At 40.3% G+C, this 16,866-nt stretch overlaps 1 protein-coding gene across 2 annotated transcripts in view; it reads right to left on the bottom strand.

The window, feature by feature from the left end:
- The window catches only part of eps15 (epidermal growth factor receptor pathway substrate 15), a 137,758-nt gene extending 124,454 nt beyond the window's left edge, over nt 1-13,304 (bottom strand). The window contains exon 1 of one of the 2 annotated variants that reach the window (XM_072273756.1): nt 13,190-13,304. In XM_072273756.1, coding sequence (XP_072129857.1) covers nt 13,190-13,216 — 27 coding nt within the window. In that variant the 5' untranslated portion in view covers nt 13,217-13,304. The remainder of the gene's footprint in view (nt 1-13,189) is intronic. The other variant, XM_072273754.1, reaches the window with a different exon arrangement.
- Between the last annotated feature and the right edge of the window lie 3,562 nt (nt 13,305-16,866).

Here is a 16,866-nt window from a genome sequence, read left to right as displayed (position 1 = left end):
AAAAAAAGGTTATGGAGATTAACAAAGGAAACAAAGATCAGATCAGCCATTATTGAATGGTGAAAAAGGCTCTGCGGTGTATTTCTCCTGTTCCTTATGTGAAGCACAAGGCAACACAATTTGCATACTGAAATCAAATTATATTATGTCTGCGGGCAGGAGCAAGCATGAACAAATTAGGATATAAACACCTACAATGGTTGTTACATAGGCTTATATACAACATTTTGGACCAGTGGAAATGGTCCAGAAGAGTTATATGGAAACTATTATTACCATTTTTCTTAACAACTAATACCATTATTTAGCCTGATAGATTAGAATTACCACAGTACATAATTATCTATTTAAGTGTCTAATTTCCTTTTATATCATCTTAATGTGTACTTAATGTATAAATAATTATAGTTTTATACATATAAAAAAATGGAAAAGGTTATATGTGTGGAAAAAGTACATGATATTTGTGAATTCCTATCCAAATAAAAATAAAATTAAAAAAAAAGAAATCAAATTATAATTTATATTCTTAACTGTATCCCAACACTCTCTCTCCTTCAATTCCCTTACTCTCACCACATTTCAGAAATAAAATGAGGGATAACAGAGAAAATACAACATGGAAAATGATTTTTATGCAATCATGAATCCAGTGGTGATAAATTTCCAATTCAAGCAGTTTCTAGACTCCTTCATCTGTTACTAATAAAAGTTGCTTCAATGAACGCCATCCAACATTGATTTGAATAGTGAGCAAATAATGTAGAGACAGGAAATCAGCAAACCTCTGCCATAAAAATTACTTAATATAAAGGTCCAGAACACAATTCCAATTATGACTGTGACTCCAATGAACTAAAAATTTACTGGATCAGTTCTGTACAGGAAAATACATGGTCACAGTCTAATTCCTGACAGTAAATTAGCACAATCACCAGAATGGGGATTTCAGGACAGGGAAGTCAGAAAAACACACACCAGTTGCAATTGATGGATCACTAGTGCAAAGGGTGAGCAGTTTCACATTCCTCAGTATCAATATCTCAGAGGATCTGTCCTGAGCCCAATATGTTTAGGCAAAGAAAGGGTTCGCCAAACATCTGTTCTTTGGAAAAGGTTGAAATTCCTTATTCCACATTAGCCAAGCATGCAGAACATCATAAGACAATCAAGCAACGTCAACACCGCTTTACAAAAAGGAAGTATTGTTTGACAAACTGGCTAGACTTCCTTAAAAATAAAACAGGGTGGATAAAGGGCAATTAGTTGATGCAATGCAAGGTACCTGTATTTTCCAGAAGGCATTCAATAAAGTGGCACTTTAAAAGTTCTTGCTTAAGAGGTATGGAGGGTTACATGTTGGCATGAACAGGGAAGTAGCTAACTAACAGAAAAATAGCAGCCACGCTAAATAGCTTCATTTGGCAGTGAGAGTGGGAAAAAGATCAGTGCTGGGACTTCTATTATTTACAATCTTCAGGATTTGGATGAAGAAACATTTTTGCTGAAAATACAAGATGGATGTTTCAGCAAGTTAACAGAAAACACTGGGTTTGAAGAGGGATATAGATTAGTTGAGTAAACTGGAAGCTGACAATTATCATATAATATTTGCAAATATGAGGTAATAGCCTTGAGAAAGAAAAATGAAAAAGCAAACTTACGGAAATGTTATGGGACTACAAAATATTGTCCAACAGGGATCTGCAGAGACTTGATACACAAGACAGACGGATTTGTCATGCAGGACAATGAGTAATTAGCAAGGATGATGGAATATTGGTCTTTATTACAAAAGGCACGGAAAACAAAGAATGTTTTGATACAAACTTGTAGCATGCTACTGAAACTACATCTGGAGCATAGTTAAAAAGATATAAAAAAGATAATCTACCATTTAACTAAGTACAAATTATGTATTTAAATGAAATACAGAACAAATTAGAACACTACCAATATCACTACAGTAGATACTTTATTGATCCCAAAGGAAATTACAGTGTCACAATAGCATTACAAGTGCACAAATATACAAATATTAGAAGTAAGAAAGAATATAAAAAAATAAGTTACCTCAAACAGTCTAATGGGAGGGGTCATCACTTCTCCAGCTATAGGTTGACTCATTACAGAGCCTAACGGCCAAGGGTAAGAATGACCTCAAGTAGCACTCTTTGGGGCAGCACAGTTATCTTAGTCTATTACTGAAAAGTGCTCCTCTGTTCAGCCAAGGTGGCATACAGGGGGTAATAAAAATCATCCAGAAAACTGCAAATCTGTGTATTAATTCCAAATAGTTATCCTAATAGAAGGGCCTATTCCACACAGAATCTTAATAAATAAATAAATGGGAGTTGGCTTGAGCATAGCACAAACACAAGCATTGACTCATTGGGCCAAATGGTCTGTTTCTGTGTCATTACATCTTATACAAGTTCAAAGTAAATTTATTATCAAAGTACATATATGTCAACATATACAACCATAAGCTTCATTTTTGTGGGCATACTCAATAAATCTATAGAATAATAACCATAACAGAATCAATGACAGACCACTCAACTTGGGCATTCAACCGAAGTGGAGAAGACAACAAACTATGCAAATACAAAAATAAAGAAATAATAGATGAATAAGCAATAAATTTTGAGAATACGAGATGAAGACTCCTTAAAAGTGAGTTCATTCATTGTGGGAACATTTCAATGATAGGGCAAGTGAAGTTGAGTGAAGTTACCCATTTGGTTTAAGAGCCTAGTGGCTAAGGAGTAGTAACTGTTCCTGAAACTGAAGCTGCTGTACCTTCTTCCTGATGGCAGCAGTGAGACAAGGACATGATCTGGGTAGTGGGGATACCTGATAATGGATGCTGCTTTTCTGCGACAGCGTTTCATGTAGATGTGTTAAATGGTGGAGAGGGCTTTACCCATGACATACTGAGCTGCATCCACTACTTTTTGTAGGATTTTCCATTCAAGGGCATTAGTGTTTCCAGACCAGGCTGTGATGCAGCCAGTCAATCTGCTCTCCACTACACATCCATAGCAGTTTGTCAAAGTTTCAGATGTTATGCTGACTCTTCACAAACTCCTAAGGAAGTAGAGACGCTGCCATGCGGGGCCCAGGACAGTCCTCAAAAGTGATAACACTGAGGAAGTTAAAGTTGCTGACTCTCTCCACTCTCTTCAGCAAGCTTTATGCAAACATGAAAATACGACAACTGTGTTGGTAACAATAGAGAATACAAAATAAACAGTAAAAAGCATGAACTATCATAATAATCATTGACCAGACTGAGATGTATAAACTTCAATGACTGTGTAAAGTCCCTGAACTTCAATATGCAACCGTGCAAGTTCAACCGGGACATCATGTATTGAAAAAAGATTCAGGACTGTTTTGGTTTCTCAGAAATGATTTACTGTAAATGTTATGCACAGTGTTTTTTTCTTAACTTGAACGGTCAATGGAAATTGTCAGAAACCAGAGTGCAGGTTTCCACCAGCAGATGGGTGACCACCAGAAGTAAGGGAAGTTAGCAGTCAGTGCAGGGTTCCCTGTGGCCATTCCCCTCAGAGCGGCAAGTTTATCCTTTTGGTCACTGCTGGGGGTGGGGGGAGGTGAACTATCAGGGCACAGCAGTAGCAGCCAGGCCAGTGGCACTATGGCTGGCTCTGAGGCTCAGTGAAAGCCAGGGACAGTGGTAGTGGTAGGAGAATCAATAGTTACAGGGATGGACAAGACAGTGCGTTGTCTCCCAGGTGCTGAGGTCCAGATTGGCTCAGAGTGGCTATGGATGATTCTCAAGAGGGACAGTGAGCAGCCGAAGGTTGTAGAGCACATTGGCCCTAATGACTTGGGTAGAAAGGGGGAAGAGGTCCAGCAAAGTGAGTTTAGGAGCTAGGGAACAGGTTAAAGAACAGGATCTCCAAGATAGTAAACTCTGGATTACTCCCAGTGCCACGTCCTAGTCAGGCATGATGGAACAGATGAATGCATAGCTGAGAAAGTGGCACAGGGTTTCAGATTTCTGTATCATTGGGATCTCTTCTGCGAAAGGGATTACTTGTACAAAGAGGACAAGTACACCTGAACCAGAGTGAAACCAAAATCCTACTGGGCATGGTTGGGAGAGCTTTTGGGGAGGTTTAAATTCATTTGGCAGTGGGATGGGAATCAGGGTGATAAGGCTGAGGATGAGTCAGTTTGCATACAAGTCAATGCTATGTGTATAGAGAACGTGAGGATCGACAGGCAAACGATAGAGCAAAATTGCAGTCTGTGCGATGAGGTGAAGTGTAACATGGGGGCAAAATCAAAAAAAGATGACGAATACAGGACTGAAGGTGTTATATTTGAATGTCAGTATGCAGAATAAAGTAGATGATCTTGCATCACAGTTAGAGATCGATAGGCAAGGTGTTGTGGGCATTACTGTGGTGTGGCTGAAAGAAGATCATAGTTGGGAGCTTGACATCCAAGGATATACCTTGTATCGAAAGGACAGGGAGGTAAGCAGATGGGTGGGGTGGCTCTGTTGGTAAAAATGAAATCAGCTCCTTGGAAAGAGGTGGCATAGGATTGGAAAATGTAGGATCCTTGTGGATAGAGTTAAGATACTGCAAGGGTGAATAGACCTTGATCGAAGTTATATACAGGCCCCCGAACAATAGCCAGAATGTGGAACATAACGGAAAACACAAAATGCACATAATAAGGGCGATGGCAAGATGGTAATGAGGGATTTCAATGTGCAATTAGATGGGGAGAATCAGGTTGGTGCTGGATCCCAAAAGGGGGAACTTGTAGAATGCCTACAAGATGGCTTTTCAGAGCAAATTGTGGTTGAGCCCACTAGGGAAAAGGCAATTCTGGATTGGGTGTTGTATAATGAACCAGATTAAGGTAAGGGAGCTTAAGGTAAACAAACCCTTGACAGCCAGTGATCATAACATGATAGAATTCACCCTGCAGTTTGAGAGGGAAATGATGCTGCAGCGGGATTAATGGGGAACAAGGAAATGTCAGATGAATTTAATAAAGTATTTTCCATCAGCCTTATCTGTTGAGGACAATAGCAATATGCCAGCAATTTGAGAGTATCAGGGGGTAGAAGTGAGTGTTGGTGCTATTACCAAGGAGAAAGTGCTGGTGAAGATCAGAGGTCTAAAGATAGATAAGTTATCTGAACTAGACACTCTACCCTCCAGGGTTCTGTGAGAGATTGCTGAAGAGACTGTGCAGTAATGATCTTTCAAGAATCACTAGATTCTGGAGCGGTTCCAGAGAAATTGCAAATGTCACACCACTCTTTTAATAAGGGAAGGAGGCAGAAGAAAGGAAATATAGGTAAGCCTGACTTCAGTGCTTGAGAAGATGTTGAGAATCCATTATTAAGGATGAGTTTCGGTTACTTGGATGCACATGATAAAGTAGGCCAAAATCAGCTTGGTTTCCTTCAGGGGAAATCTTGCCTGACAAATCTATGGGAATTCTTTCAAGAAATAACAACTAGGACAAAGGAGAGTCAGAAGGCCTTTGACAAGGTGCTGCACATGAGGCCGCTTAATAAGATCAGAGCCCATGGTACTATGGGATGGATTCCAGCATGGATAAAGCAGTGGCTGACTGGCAAGAGGCAAAGAGTGGGAATAAAGGGAGCCTTTTCTGGTTGGCTGCCAGTGACTAGTGGTGTTCCACTTGTGTCTGAATTGGGACTTCTTTTTACTTTACATGTCAATGATTTGGATGACAGAATTGATGGCCTTGTGGCCCAATTTGCAGGTGATACAAATGATAGGTGGAGGGACAGGTAGTGTTGAGGAAACAGGGAATCCACAGAAGGACTTGGACAGTTTGGGAAAATAGGCAAAGTGGCAGATTGCATGTAGTGTAGGGAAGTGCATCACTCTGCAGTTTAGTAGAAGTAATAAAAGTGGAGGCTATTTTTTAAAACCCAAAGAAAATTTTTTTTAAAAATCAGAGGTGCAAGGGGACTCAGGAGTCCTTGTGCAGGATTCCCTAAAGGTTAACTTGCAAAATGACCCTGTGGAAAGGAAGGCAAATAAAACCATAAGACAAAGGAGCAGAATTTGGCCATTTGGCCCATCAAGTTTACTCCACCATTTCATCAGGGCAGATCCATTTTCCCTCTCAGCCCCAATCTCCGGCATTCTCCACATATCCCTTCATGCCCTGACCAATCAAGAACATATTAACCTCCGCCTGAAATATACATAAAGACTTGGCCTGCACAGCTGCCTGTGGCAACGACTTCCACAGGTTCACCACTCTCTGGCTAAAAAAATTTCTCCTCATCTCCATTCTAAAAGGGTGCCCCTTTATTCTGAGGCTGTATCCTCTAGTCTTAGACTCTCCCACCACGGGAAACATCCTTGCTACATCCACTCTATCAAGGCCTTTCACCTCTCATTCTTCTGAATTCTAGTGGATACAAGCCCAGAACCATCAAGTACTCTTCATACGACAAACTGTTCAATCTTGGAATCATTTTCGTGAACTTCCTTTGAACACTCTCCAGTTTCATCACATCCTTTCTAAGATAAGGGGCCCAAAACTGCTTACAATACTCTGAGGCCTCATCAGTGCTTTATCAAGTCTCAACATTACATCCTTGCTTTTACATTCTCGTCCTCTTAAAATGAATGCTAATATTGCATTTACCTACCTCATCACAGACTCAACCTGCAAATTAATCTTTAGGGAATCCTGCTCAAGGACTTTTTCTTTGCTCCTTTGCTCCTCAGTTTTTTGTATTTTCTCTCCATTTAGAGAATACTCTAGCCTTTTATTTTCTTTCTTCCAAAGTGTATATCCATACAGTTCCCAACACTGTATTCCATCTACCACCTCTTTGCCCATATTCCTCAAAACTACCTGCTGTCCTCCTACCTTCATATCATCTGCAAACTTTGCAAAAAAAGCTATCAATTCCATCTTTCAAAACATTGACATATAAAGTGAAAAGAATCGGTCCCAATACACCACTAGTCACTGACAGCCAATCAGAAAAGGCTCCCTTTATTCCCACTCTTTGCCACTGCTCTATCCATGCTAGAATCTTCCCTGTAATAACATGGGCTCATAACTTGTTTAGCAGCCTCGTATGTGGCACCTTGTCAAAGGCGTTCTGCAAGTCCAAGTAAACAACATCAGCTGATTCTCCTTTGTCTATCCTGCATATTATTTCTTCAAAGAATTCCAACGGATTTGTCAGGCAAGATTTTCCCTTGAGAAAACCATGCTGACCATGGCCTATTTTATCATGTGCCTCCAAGTACCCCAATACTACATCCTTAACAATCGACTCCAACGTATTCCCAATCACCAAGCTCAGACAAACTGACCAAAGTTCCTTTCTTCTCCTTCTCTCCCTTTTTGAAGAGTGGAGTGTAAATTCCTCTGGAACCATTCCAGAATTTAGTGATTCTTGAAAGATCATTACCTAATGCCTCCACAATCTCTTCAGCCACCTCTTTCAGAACCCAAGATTCCAAACAAATACAACGTCAACACTCATTCAAGAGGACTAAAATATTAGGACATGACGCAGGCTTTACAAGGCATTGGTCAGACCACACTGGGGAGTATTGTGAGCAGCTTTGGGCCCCTTATCTAAGATATGCTGGCATTGAAGAGTGTTCAGAGAAGGCTCACGAGAATGATTCTGAAAATGAAAGGCTTAACGTTAGAGGAGTGTTTGATGGCTCCAGGCCTGTACTCAGAGTTTAGAAAAATGAGAAGGGATATTATCAAAATCTATCGAATATTGAATGGCCTAGACAGAGCAGATGTGGAGGGATGTTTTCAAGCGTGGAGTCTAGGACATGAGGGTACAGCCTCAGAATAGAAGAATGTTCATTTAGACAGAAATGAGAAGGAATTTCTTTAGCCAGAAGGTGGCAACGCTGTGGAATTCACTGCCACGGATGGCTGGGGAGGTCAAGTCACTGAGTATATTTAAAGCAGAGGTTGGTAGCTTCTTAGTTAGTCAGGGGGTCAAAGATTAGGCGCAGAAGACAAGAGAATGGGCTTAAATCAGCCATGATAGAATGGCAGAGCAGACTCGATGGGCCAAGGGACCTAATTCTATTCCAGTGTGTTATGTCTTATGGAAGTGTAGTTCCTAACAATATAACTTATAACCTTAGTTCGTACCTTTATGTGTTACCCTTAATTTAACAAAATCCTGCAATGCATATCACAAAACTTCAAAACAGACTTTGCCACTAAGCCTCATAAATAGATATTAGACCAAAAACTTAGCTAAGGATGTAGGCCTGAAGGAGTGGTTTTAAATGAAGCAATAGAGATACAGAGGAATGAAAGTTTTGGGAGGAAATTGCGGATTAAACACCTGAAGGCACATCCGTCGACAGAAAGATTAAATTTCAGCAGTCCTCAAGAGACAGTTAGAAGATTACAGTTATCTTGGAGAACTGAAAGTCTGGTCGAGTTTATAAACAGCCTAAGTGGGAATTGCTGGAGATCAACAGCGACAGAGGTTAAGAGTGAAAACGACTTAATTGAAGGGCCATCGCAGAAATATTTAAATCATCCTTAGCAATAGGTGAGGTACCGGAGGTTTCAAGGATAGCCAATGTTATTCCACTGTTCAAGATAGGCTCCATAAATAAACCAGAAAATTATAGGCTGGTGAGCTTGACATCAGTAGTGCGAAAATTATTAGAGGGTATTCTGAGGGACTGGGTATATAGGTATTTGGATAGACATTGACTGATTAAGGATAGTCAACATGGCTTTGTGCTTGGTAAGTCATACCTGACTAATAAGAGTTTTTCAAGAAAGTTACCAGGAAATCTGATGAAGGCAAGGCAGTGGATGTTATCTACATGGACTCTAGTAAGATATTGGACAAGGTTGGTTGAGAAAGTCCAGTCACTCAGCATTCAAGGTGAGGTAGTAAATTGGGTTGGATGTTAGCATTGTGGGAGAAGCCAGAGAGTGGTAGTAGATGGTTGCCTCTCTGAATGGAGGCCTGTGACTAATGGTGTGCTGCAGAGATCAGTGCTGGGTCCATTGTTGTTTGTCATCTATATCAATAATCTAGATAATAACGTGGCTAAACGCATCAGCACATTTGCAGATGACACCAAGATTGGGGGTGTAGTGGACAGTGAGGAAGACTGTCATGGCTTGCAGCAGGATCTGGACCAGCTGGAAAAAGCTGAGGAATGGCAGATGGAAATTAATGCAGACAAGTGCAAGATATTGCACTTTGGTAAGACCAGCCAGGGTAGGTCTCATACAGTGAGCAGTAAGGCACAGAGGAGTGTGACAGAAAAAAAGGATCTGGGAACAAAGGTTCACAATTTGTTGAAAGTGGCGTCACAGGTAGATAGGGTCATAAAGAAAGCTTTTGATGCACTGGCTTTCATAAATCAAAGAGATGGAATGTTATGCTTAAGTCACATTGGTGAGGCCTAATTTGGAGTACTGTGTGCAGTTTTGGTCACCTACCTTCAGGAAAGATGTAGATAAGGTTGAAAGGGTACAGAGGAATTTACATGGATGTTCACAAACAAAAGAAAATCTGCAGGTGCTGGAAATCCAAACAACACACACAAAATGCTGAAGATTAATCTACTGCTCAGTTTTTTTTCTCCAGTCCTCCTGAAGGGTTTCGGCCCGAAATGTCAACTGTACTTGTTTCCATAGGTGCTGCATGGCCTGCTGAATTCCTCCAGCAGTTTGTGTGTGTTGCTTTACATGGACGTTGCCAGGTCTGGAGGAACTGAGTTACAAGGAAAGACTGAATAGGTTAGGACTTTAGAAGGTTAGAAGATTGAGAGGAGATTTGATAGAGGTATACAAACTTATAAGGGGTATAGACAGGGTAAATGCAAGCTGGGTTTTTTCCACTGAGGCTGGTGGGACTACAATCAGAGGTCATGGGTTAAGGGTGAAAGGTGAAAAGTTAAAGGTGGAACATGAGGGGAAACTTCTTCACTCTGAGAGTCCTGAGAGCATGAAATGAGCTGCCAGTGAAAGTGGTGCCTGCAAGCTCGATTTCAATTTTTAAGAGGTTTGGATAGGTTTCTGGATATTAGGGGTATGGAGGGCTCTGTGGTCCTGGTGCAGGTTGATGGGAGTAGGCAATCTAAATGGTTCAGCATGACTAGATGGGCCAAAGGGCCTGTTTCTGTTCTGTACTTTTCTATGACTCTATGAAAGCAGTTAATACATGGATGCACTCAGATTTACGTGATGGAGACCAGCAGAGACCTGACAATCCCACTGAACATTGGGTAAATCTGTTTTGTGGCAGCAGTACAGTGAAAGCCATAAATTGAGTACAATTTACAATGAAAGTAAATAAATAATGTGGCAGAGGGATAGCAAGGTAGTGTTCGGCTTCTTTCTCTCAGAAACATCAACTTCAGCAATGTCAGCTCTCATATCCACTAATACAACCAATGATACTCAGTTTTCAAGAAGACTACATATATTAAAGCTTTCACTAAAATAAAAGTGGATTGTGGTCAATATTTCATTCTGGAGTCAATCTAAAATCAAAGACGCTGGTTCAATTTGCCAGCGAGAGACCAGGAAAGATGGAACTGGGAAAAAGAGCTTGTGGCTTTCAAAGATAATGTCTTAGATCTTCATTGTGTTTTACCAGAGGAAATTTCTGCTGATGCAGTACTGGATATTGAAGTATTACAAGTTGGAGACTTTCGAAGGGTTAGGGCACTAGGCAGAATTGGCTACCATTCAGAGCAGAAGTAGAACTGATGCAATATTTCTGGATGATGTTGTTGAATGTAAATGAGTTAGTGTTGGTGGTGGTGGTGGGGGGAAATCACTTTCTTCTTAGACAATCCTTTGGGAAGAAGGATGACTTACTTCTCCTCCAGTTCCGTAAATTCCAAAATGACTGAAGAAACCAGTGTGGGTCCTACAGATCGTGCCACAAGTGGAGTAGAAGGTACCCGACAAGGATGGACAGCTTTGGAACTCTGTCTGACACGGTGGCCTATGCATAGACCTGCACACAAGCTTGAGTTTTTCAAAGCCATTCCAAATGCTTCAACACCACTGTTTAGCAGTCATAGGGCAGCAAAAATCTCATTAGTTGGTGTGGATCCTACATTTTTCCAAGGAGGTTTTGAGAACATCATTAAATCTTTTCCTCTATTTATCTAGTACTAACTTCCTGACAGGGCTTGGATTCGAATACCTAGTTCAATCATCCGGGATCAAGCACGCAAACAGCATGGCCTGGCTAATGGGCTGCACTGAGAGACTCAGATGGGAAAGGACACTGACTTTAGTTTGCTTATCGAGCCAGTAATTTGGAAGACTTTGCAGAGATAGTGATGGTTATCTTCCTCCAGAACAGTTAAGTGCTTGCTGTAGATAGCCCAGGCTTCAGAAGCATACAAAAGGCAAGTATCATTGCTCCTAGATGTTTAATGCTGTATTACCCCACGTAAGCTAAGAATATGCTGACACACTGAAGGTGATGGTAAGTAAAGGATATATTCTAAGAAGCACAAGAGGCATGGAATAGAAAAGGAAGCGTTCAAAGGTGATTCACACAAAATGCTGGAGGAACTCAGCAGGTCAAGCAACATCTATGGAAATGAATATACAATCAATGTTTCGGGCCAAGACCCTTCATTTGCCTATCTTCAATGGTGATTCTCTGGTTGTGACCTGATAGACAAGATGGAAATAAATGTGTTCTATCCTTCTCATCTGGAAAAGGATGAAGGAGGATGCTATAGTCAATCATTATTTCACAGGATATTATTAGTGTTTTTGACAACAACCATTCTGGTAACATGGCAGGAACAGGAGATTAGAGGTATAGAACCAAGGCACTTTGGGAAAGGAAGAAAGAAGTGGGAAACTGTATGTTCAAAAACTTGAGAGGAAAGGGGCTTGGATATGAGTCAATAATTTAAGGATGAGGGGTGACAACAACAGGTTTGAAGAAGACAGCCAAGGAAAGAAAATCATTCACAATATGAGTTGAATGTGCCAGAATGGAAACCCCCATGGTTAGCAATTTGATGGGAACAATATCGGCTTAGAAAGGGAACAAGATGGGTCAGGAATAAACAATGCAATTCAGAGCTGTAGGCACATTGTGGGTTTGTACTTTGTTTGATAAGCTAAAATATGAGAAGAAAATGCCTTTTGATGATATACTTTTTAATCTTAGTTCCAAAGAAACAAATTTCTTACAACAAGAGTGGTAGGAATGGGCCAAATTTAGCTTGTAATACAGAAATTCATCATAGACTAGTATGTGCATTTTCAAGTCTCTACATTTTAAACATCTGATTTGTAAAAGAATATGCAATCTGGACACATTAAATTCCCATCTATGTTCACTGTGACTTAAAAAGGCTGGCAACAGAGTACACTGTGTGATGTGGTCAAATAACAGTATCTATTTAGTGCCAGTACAATTTCAATCTGCTCATAGAACAGTACATCACAGAAACAGGCCGTTCGGCCCACGATGTTGTGCCGAATGATTATTCAGTACTGTTTTGGAAGGAGAAAAACCACCCTTCCCCACTCCCCATTTATTTATTGGAGTATTTGTCGGAAAGGATGGGTGGGCAAGCAAGCAGGAAGTGCCCTGTACAAATAATGAGAAAATAGCGAAGTACGACGACTGGGGGTCAAATGTATTATCACTCAAAACAGAAGATGTTAATTTATAAGGAACTGCATTACAAGTGAACACATGTCGTCCCCTTAAATCGGAGGCCTTAATTTGCAAGTTACATCTACCAAACATGTTCTCCATACAATTTAAACCCTGTTGGTTCATCCCCCACCCTCCCAGCTGCACTACAACAGCCGCCTTCGCAGTACCAGCCCATCCGCAGCTGAATCCAGCCTCTGGGGGCTGCCGAAGGCCGGAGGCCAGTCGGCCTCGGCCGGGTAGGCCCAGCACAAACTTAAAAACAAGCCCCAAACTTTCCGTAAACTACGCCCGCAGGTTTGTTTCCATGTTAATCGTTTGCCTTTACCACACAGGCCCAATGTAATGCGAACGTTATGCAGTCAAATGTAAGGGTTCTCAAGGGCCAGAGCCGGTTTTCGCAATCCCGTGATTTATCTTATAGATATCGTCCTAAACGCATTAACAGTACGAACATTTTGAGTGAGATCACCCTGCTTTTACCTGAGTGAGTGTAAAGTGCCCCGCCATGCTGGTTCCTTCACTTTAGCCCATCATGCACTGAAAAAAGTTCGCCAGTCCAGGGCTACGAATAAAACCTGGCACCGGAATTCCAATGGAGTACACTTCCTGGACTGATTTATCACAGTACTGTTTGCCGGCAAATACTTGGACAGACACATTTCCTTTTATGCCTGTAGCAATCACTAAATAAAACTGGTAAGCAAATTCAAAGCCCAAGCAGAGTGGAGAATTAGCTGTCTGAAAGGCAGAGAGTAAAGGTGATGGGGAGCCGTAGGATGAAATCCTGCAATTATCAGTGCAAAGATACTTAACGTTAAAAAAAATGAACAATTCTCGCAACCTGGACACTTCTTTTAAAAAAAAACGTTTTTAAATCTACAGATGCCGCCAGATGGAAGTGAAAATAATTCATGAGAAATAGCAAGTTGAAGGCAACAATCATAAACAGATGCCATTGCGTCAGTTTCATTTATTAGTGATTCAGTAGATTAGCTCTTAAAAACAATAATACGCTAAATTCTAAAAGTGCTTAAAAATATATTTTGCTTCCTTCCATCTTGGACGAAGTCTTCCGTTTATTATTCAGTTTGCCCAGCGTGATTACTTCTGTTCCAGTATATGCCTGCATTACGTTTCCAAAGTCTGTAAGCTTAGTTTAAATATTATGGGTTTAAGGAACAATTAGACCTTACTAATAACGAATGCTTGGTTTTCTCTGATTTCCGTTGAATTTTAACCAGGACTTCTCATACGTGTCAAACATCTTCCTCCAACTTCTCAAAAGGTCCAATCTTCACATCCATAAAACATCCTGGGGAAAAAAAACTTTTTTATTTGAGCTATTCAGGAAAGGAGTGAGACAGAAAGCAGGAACTTGGCCTAACATCTGTTATAGAAAAAAATAACGGAATTTTTATGGAGAAGATAATAGCAAGACATTTAAAACATCAAAAGACAATCAAGGAGAATAAAAATTCTGGTACAAAAAGGAAATGATGCAAAACAAATTAGTTAGAATTCTTCCAGAATACAATATAACAAAAAGGGTGGATTAAGCGAAGCTAGTAAATGTAGTATATTTGTATTTCCACAAGGCATTTGATAAAGTGCCAAATGAAAGGTTACTGCAGAGGAAAAGGGTGCACAACAAAACAGAAATATATTCTTCAAAAAATGTATCAACCTCAAATTTAACCCTAGCTTAATCAATTTACAATGACTAATTAACCAGTACATCTATAGAATGTGGGAGGACACTGGAGCACCCAGAGAAACCCACGCACTCCATGGAGAGGGCACCCTAAGTTGTAATAGCATCATGCTATCCACTATGGATGTATTTGACATGGAAGTTGATAGGTTCTTGATTAGTAGGGGACTCAAAGGGAGAAGGCAGGAGAATAGGATTGAGAGGGATAATAAATCAGCTATGGTGGAATGACGGCACTGACTCGATGTGCCAAATTGCCTAATTCTGCTCCTCTATTTTATGCATGGATGGCAAAATGGATAACAGAAAACAAAGTAAGTCTTTTTCAGATTGGCAATCAATAACTAGAGGGCACCAAGTGGATCAATGTTAAGGTCTTAGCCATTCACAATTTGCAGCCATAGTTAGGATGAAGAAGCTGAGTGTAGAGCAGACAAGCAGGATCTCACGTGGTCTGTACACACCAGCTGTCTGGTGAAAAAGTTCAACAGCACCTCTTTCACCTCAGGTTGAGGAAGTTTGGTATGGGCCCCCAAATCCCAAGCACTTTCTACAGGGGCACAATTAAGAGCATCCTGACTGGCTGCATCACTGCCTGGTATGGGAACTGTACCTCCCTTAATTGCAGGATTCTGTGAGAGCGGTGCGGACAGCCCTGCGCATCTGTACTTGTGAACATCCCGTGATTCAGGACATTTACAAGGACAGCTGTGTAAAAAGTGCCATAGGATCATTGGGGACCTGAGTCACCCCAACCACAATCTAATCCAGCTGCTACCATCTGGAAAACGGTACCGCAGCATAAAAGCCAGGACCAATAGACTTCGGGACAGCTTCTTCCACCAGGCCATCAGACTGATTAACTCATGCTGATTTGAGTGTATTTCTATGTTACATTGACTGTTCTATTTATTATAAATTACTATGATTGTATATTGCACATTTAGACAGAGATGTAACATAAAGAATTTTATTCCTCATATAAGTGAAGGATGTAAGAAATATAAGTCAATTCAATTCAATTCTGGTGACAGAAAGAGAAATAGGTAGGTTAAAGGATTGGCAAGATAGAGGCCAATAGAATATGGTGTGGAAAAATGTTAGCTTATACATTTCGGAAAAATAAAAAGTAATAAAATATTTCTATACATAAAGTTAGTACACAGTTACAGAAAGTAATTAGAAAGGCTAATGGAATCTTAGCCTTTATGGCACGGAATAAGGACTTTAATGTTAGGGAAGTTTGATGCAACCTTACAGAGCAATGGTGAGACCACACGTGGAATACTGTTTTATGATGATTGATGAACTTGCATTCCGGACTGTACAGAAAGTGTTTACAAGTTGATTCCACGGATGAAGTTGTCACATGAAGAAAGGACGTGGCATAGTGGAATTTTTAAAATTGCAAGATAATCTTATTGACACATCATGAGAAACAGCATCCCCTCTGTGGACTCTGTCTAAACTTCTTGCTGCCTCAGGGAAAACAGCTAGCATAACCAAAGACCCCACTCCAGGCATTCTATCTTCTCTGCTCTCCCATCAGACAGAAGATACAAGTACCTGAAAGCATGTACTATTGGACTCATGGACAGCTTCTGTCCTGCTGTTATCAGGCTTGTGAATGGGCCTCTTGTGCATAAGATGGACTCTTGACCTCACAATCTATCTCATTATGATCTTGTTCTTTACGGTTTACCTGCACTGCACTTTCTCTATAGCTTTTACATTTTATTCTGCCTTCTTATTGATTTACCTTGTTCTACCTCAATGCACTGTGTAATAATTTGATCTATATGAACAGCTTTTCACTCTATTTTGATACATGTGACAATAAACCAAGAACAATAAACATACAAGATTTTTTTTTTGGGGAGGTGGTTGGCAAAATGGAGTGGAGAGTATGTTTCCCTCTAGAGTGTACCTTGAAGTCAAAGGTATAGTTTTGGAATAAGAGATTACCCATTTTTCAGAAGATGAAAATCAGTGTAATTCTCCATCAGTGGTGTCATTGACAATATGTGCAGTGGAAATAGACAGGTACTTGAACAAAACATTCATGAGAGCAGAAAATGTGTTGAAGACAAGGTTGAATAAACCATGATTTCTTTTGAACGGTGGATCCAGGGCCAAGTGGCCTACTCCTGCTCCATTTCCTATCTTTATACAGTAATGTATCAGTAGCATGATCAAAGTTGAAATTGTTTTCTTTTCAAGTTTCTGATTTTTGATTCTGTTTGTGCACACCCTCTTTTCACCAGTTAGCAACTACATATTTAGAATTCATCTAAATCTCTAGATAATGTAACCTTTGTGCTTTTGAAGTTCAATGACAGACCAGCTCCTGCAGTCTCTTCTTTGATATTCACAGGTGCACTTTTGGCCAATAGATCAAAGTAGTGAAGTGATAAGCATTATCAAGAGCACCAAATTAAGAGACTCC

The sequence above is a fragment of the Mobula birostris genome, chromosome 12 (genome assembly GCF_030028105.1).
Source record: "Mobula birostris isolate sMobBir1 chromosome 12, sMobBir1.hap1, whole genome shotgun sequence".
NCBI lineage: Eukaryota > Metazoa > Chordata > Chondrichthyes > Myliobatiformes > Myliobatidae > Mobula > Mobula birostris.
Note: the sequence above shows the minus strand (reverse complement) of the source record. Positions and strands in the feature narration are given on the sequence as shown.